Raw genomic sequence first — 4,461 nt, 5'->3', positions numbered from 1 at the left:
AACAATATCTGAAGTCACGTCCGAAAATAGCTGACATGGTGTCAGTGAAAATTAAATTGCATTACCATGACGAAATTGATTGCTATGAATACCTAATAATTCTTTTGTTATCGCGTGAAAACAACGACAATCGCTTTGAAAGCACGTCTGGGCACGTAGTTTGAACATCTTTAGAGACCACCATGACAGATGGTCCCTTTGTTTATGTTATTTCGGCCTAAATTTCCGCTTTATTTCGTTCAAGTAAGGAAAAACTATTTTTAATAGCTTCCCTGTGATATCTAATCCGCAAGATAACATGAATTTACGAGGAGGGCGTTTTTTTCGTTTATAAAAAACGTTAAGAGAAGATCTTTTCGCGCGAAAAAATTTTGTTGTGACAACTTTGAAGTTGGCGCGCGTCATTAGATGACATCACCGTAGTTGAAACAAAACTAGCGAATCAGAGAGGTCGTTCTATAGTCTGTCCAATCAAAACACGCCTTTCAACGTCGAAAGCTTGATCGCTTAGTTCTTTCCGCCATTGACTTTGGTCAATATATTTGTGGTTTGAATGTCGGACTACAAAGACGTGAAATAAATTTGTCGAGAAAAGCAGGAAGAATCTAAAGATCAGGGGAGAAGTTCCACTTCGATTTTGCTGGTGAGTTTTTTTTGTTAGCGCAGAAGTAATCGAAGCAACGCCATTTGATCGCAAAGTTTTCCTTGCTAGCCGCACAACAGCTTCCAACGACATTTCGTTGGTGAAAATTATTGAGATTTTTTTGAAATATTCGGCACCAAGCTGTCGACAATAATGGTTCCTACAGTTATCGAGCTAAATGTTTACGAAACCAATCTTTAATCCGCGTCGAATTTCCTTTAAAAAACGCCAGAGTTTTATTTACAACGCGCCTGTAAACGGCACGCGACCACGCAGTGAAGTCGACAACGAATGCCTGTTGGAATTTCGCTTGAATTTTATTTAAGCTCTATAATGAGAGTACTTATGGCGAGAAATAACGTCTAACCTTAACAGAAAAAAGTTGAACTGGTTCAACTGTCGTGATCGGTGAACTTTTTGCCTGTGGAACTAATGTTGTCGTTGCGCAAGAATCAAAATTTTCTGTTCCCGCCTCAGACACTGTATTTGTGAGTGCTAATGTCTGTTCTATTTCAAATAATATTCAAATTATCTGTAGAGTTTTTTCTAAATGTGGAAAATAACTTGTTCCTTTAGTCATTGGTTAATCAGTTAACGAAAGGGCTCTTGATGAGTTATTGCTTAGCAAGGAATAACTTCCGTTGGAAGAAAAATATTTTTTGTTCATCGATCGACTAGCTCGAGACTTGCAGACAATAATGAGCTTACTACCTTTTTAAATTGCGTTCATGAAAAAGTAAATAATCATTTTGTTTGTTTAGTTATTGGAAAGTTAAAGATGCTTGATACGGTGTAGAAATTTTGATTTTGGATCTTGTCCATGCGATTGTCTAAACAAATGATATGATTTCAAGTTGTCTGAATTTATCTTGGCTGGAATCACAGAAGTGTTTGTTCGTCAACGAAAACTTAAACGAGTGGGCACGGGTGAAAAATGATCACTTTATGCGAATTGCGTGGGATGCTATTTTGGGAAACATAACTGATACATTAACACATCTGAATAGAAAATAGAAATGACTCTTTCGAATCTGTTTTGGTGGAGTCCTGGACCGGTTTTGAGTCAAACACTTCATTGTCCCGTTCCAATTTTAGAGGTGTGCAATCTAAAATTAGACACAAAGAACTTCATATAAAGCTGTTGACAAAAAGATTGCTGAGTTTTTTTTTTAAGTTGCATATTTATGGTCACAATCTCTGATTAACAATCTATCTCAAGGATACACTATAAAGAACGTTTTTTTTTAATCTCCATGCAAAAACAAGTACAAAGATTTTGTGAAGTCTGTTAGAGCTATCTTGAGTGCAGGAACAGTTAATGTATTGTTTAGGGTGCATTCCTTTGAGATGATTCGGATCAGGATCAGTGATCCGAGTTCGCTCGCATCATGAAAGCAACTTGCGAACCCTTAACCAAAGTGGATTTGCTGGTTTATTTGATGCACCATGATCTGAGTGATCTAATGGATCACTGAGATCCTGATCCAAATCATCTCAAAGGAACGCACCCTTAAATTTTCAGTATTGTTTGCCTCTGAATGATTTCATAAACAACCTTGTCAAGTTGACTAGTACATCTAATGATTGGTAATTCTTGATTTGCAAAAATAATACGTAATTCTGATCATTTGCAGCCGCGCCTTTGGCATTTTTTATGAACTTGGGTAAATCATTGACTTATAGCAATATTAATAATAACCATATCAATACAAATTTTACTTTTTCTACAGAGTGGATCCGTCAAAATGGCCCCTGGTGGAAGTTCTAGAAGACAGTCAGACGATGAAGATGGGAATCGTGAGGAAAGACCAGCCTTTCAGAGGGCAAATAGTGTTGATGAAGTATCGGGGCAGGCACCAGCGGTTGTCACCACATTTTTAATGGAGTGTTTCCGTGCTGATGGCCTGCCAGTGCCACCAGAACTCAGTGAAAATCAACGGAAGGTCAACAAAGATGTGGCCCATGTCATACGTGACATTGGGGACCGTTTATCCAACGATGCATCGCTGAATACTCTAATTTCACAAGTAGTTGTAACAAAAGACACTGCATTTGATACGTTTCTTCAAGTTGGTGCGCAAATATTTAACGATGGTGTCGTCAACTGGGGGCGTATAGTGACTCTTTTCTACTTTGGCTACAAGCTAGCCGTACAAGTGATAAATCAAATACCACTCATCAAAATGATTATTCAGTGGGTGGTTCAGTTCATCAAGGATCGACTGGCAAAGTGGATCTTTGAGCAAGGAGGATGGGTGAGTATTATTACATAATTCCAGAAATAAGCCCTGTGATGTATATTTGCTTTATGTCAGGTGGGCTTATTTTTTTATTTGATTTTTTTTTTTAGGGGGGGGGGGGGCTCATTAACACTGGGCTTATTTTCAGATGGAAATTTGTGTTTCAGAAATCTTTGGGTGTCTCTTTTGATGGGGTACTGCGTCTTAAATTCTTCAGTGCATTTAAGAATACCAAATGGTAAAACTCCCGTACTGTAACATTAAGAAACCCAAAATGTCCTACAGAATTATTACAGTTGTCTGAGCATTCTGTATAATAACGTAAAATCAGAAACTTGTATGGGGTTGAATATTTAGCTTTTGAATATTCAGTTTTGCAAGTAAAATAATTATTTGGAAACGCGAAGAGTTTGTATGCGAATGCTTCATACATGTACATATTATACATGTAATGACACATGCAACAGCATGTTTGGTTTTGCGGTGAGTTATACTTGAATTTGGTCCTAAGCACTGTTAGTCTCTTACAGAAACTTCAGCTCTAAATAGTGGCTTATAATCGGAAAAGTTTTTTTTTTTACTACAGCTAAATGTAAGCCCATGGGCTTATATTTTCAGGTCAAAAGGGTGTGTTTTTGGAAAGATTTTTGCATTTGACCTTTGATCACTAATCACAGCTTCTTGTTCTTGGCAGGAAGCTGTTGTTGATTATTTCAAGACTTTGCGGCAGAGGCATGATATGGAGATGTTCTTTGTCTTTGGATGTATTTGCGCACTTGGCTTTTATATGTTATGGCGCAGACAATGATGACCCCCCAGCAGCCAAGTAAAATTATTGGTGTACACTTCTGTAATATAGAGAAGAAATATTTGCAAGTCCTTAAAATCATGTTGCAGGCTAACAAATCATCCCTGATTTGACAGGAAAGAACTGTCTATAGCAGCATTGTTAGTACAAAACTATGCAAATTAAGGATGATTTGATGAAAATGAACATGGTGCCTTCAGAATGCAGTTTAACAAAAGTGCGCATATGCTTGTAAGATTGGCAGCAGATAAAGTGCTTAAACCCTCCATGCGAGTTTTATTCTTATTCCAGTTTTCTTCCCTGGGGGTTATTCCCCTATAAAGATGACGGGGTGCTTGTCGCAAAATTTCAGAATCTCTCATTTTGTGCATGGGCATGGTCGAAATTCATTTTCACACGTACCAATTCTAAATTAGATAACAATTAACTGGCACTGGCAATTTGATGACTGAATGAGTGTCTTAATTCAAGTAAATCATTCAGAAATAAAAGTTCAGGGCTTGAGACTAATTTTTTAACTCACTGGTTTATTGGCTAGTGTTATGTCAGATTGTACTAGCCAAAAGTAATTTGTCACTAGTCAGATATATTGATTTCTATCAAGAACAGTTGACTTTTCCGAGTTTTTCACTAGCCAAAGTGGCTAGTAGGAATACTAAACCTGGTAGCCAAAACCTAAGTTTTAGTAGTCTTTGGCTAGTTTGCTACCGTTAGTCTCGAGCCTTGAAGTTGTTTGCATAACAAATGGAGTTACCATTCCTGTCATTTTT

At 37.4% G+C, this 4,461-nt stretch overlaps 1 protein-coding gene across 1 annotated transcript; it reads left to right on the top strand.

Moving 5' to 3' along the window:
- The first annotated feature begins 498 nt into the window (after nt 1-498).
- Nucleotides 499-3,957, top strand: LOC144631335 (apoptosis regulator BAX-like). Its single transcript, XM_078489745.1, has 3 exons — nt 499-643; nt 2,374-2,898; nt 3,578-3,957. The coding sequence occupies exons 2-3, from the start codon at nt 2,389-2,391 to the stop codon at nt 3,689-3,691; spliced, it is 624 nt and encodes a 207-aa protein (XP_078345871.1). The 5' UTR covers nt 499-643; nt 2,374-2,388; the 3' UTR covers nt 3,692-3,957.
- Nucleotides 3,958-4,461: the final 504 nt, after the last annotated feature.

Source organism: Oculina patagonica, chromosome 12, assembly GCF_052425735.1.
Source record: "Oculina patagonica isolate OP01 chromosome 12, crgOcupat, whole genome shotgun sequence".
In the NCBI taxonomy this organism is placed as follows: Eukaryota; Metazoa; Cnidaria; class Anthozoa; order Scleractinia; family Oculinidae; genus Oculina; species Oculina patagonica.
The sequence above is the reverse complement of the archived record's forward strand: the minus strand, read 5'-3'. Positions and strand labels throughout refer to the sequence as shown.

Bases quoted from the DNA above. Each gene is read 5' to 3' on its own strand.
- LOC144631335 (XM_078489745.1), top strand. From the start codon at position 2,389: ATGGCCCCTGGTGGAAGTTCTAGAAGACAGTCAGACGATGAAGATGGG. The intron at 2,899-3,577 runs GTGAGTATTATT...TGTTCTTGGCAG, and splicing joins TCTTTGAGCAAGGAGGATGG to GAAGCTGTTGTTGATTATTT.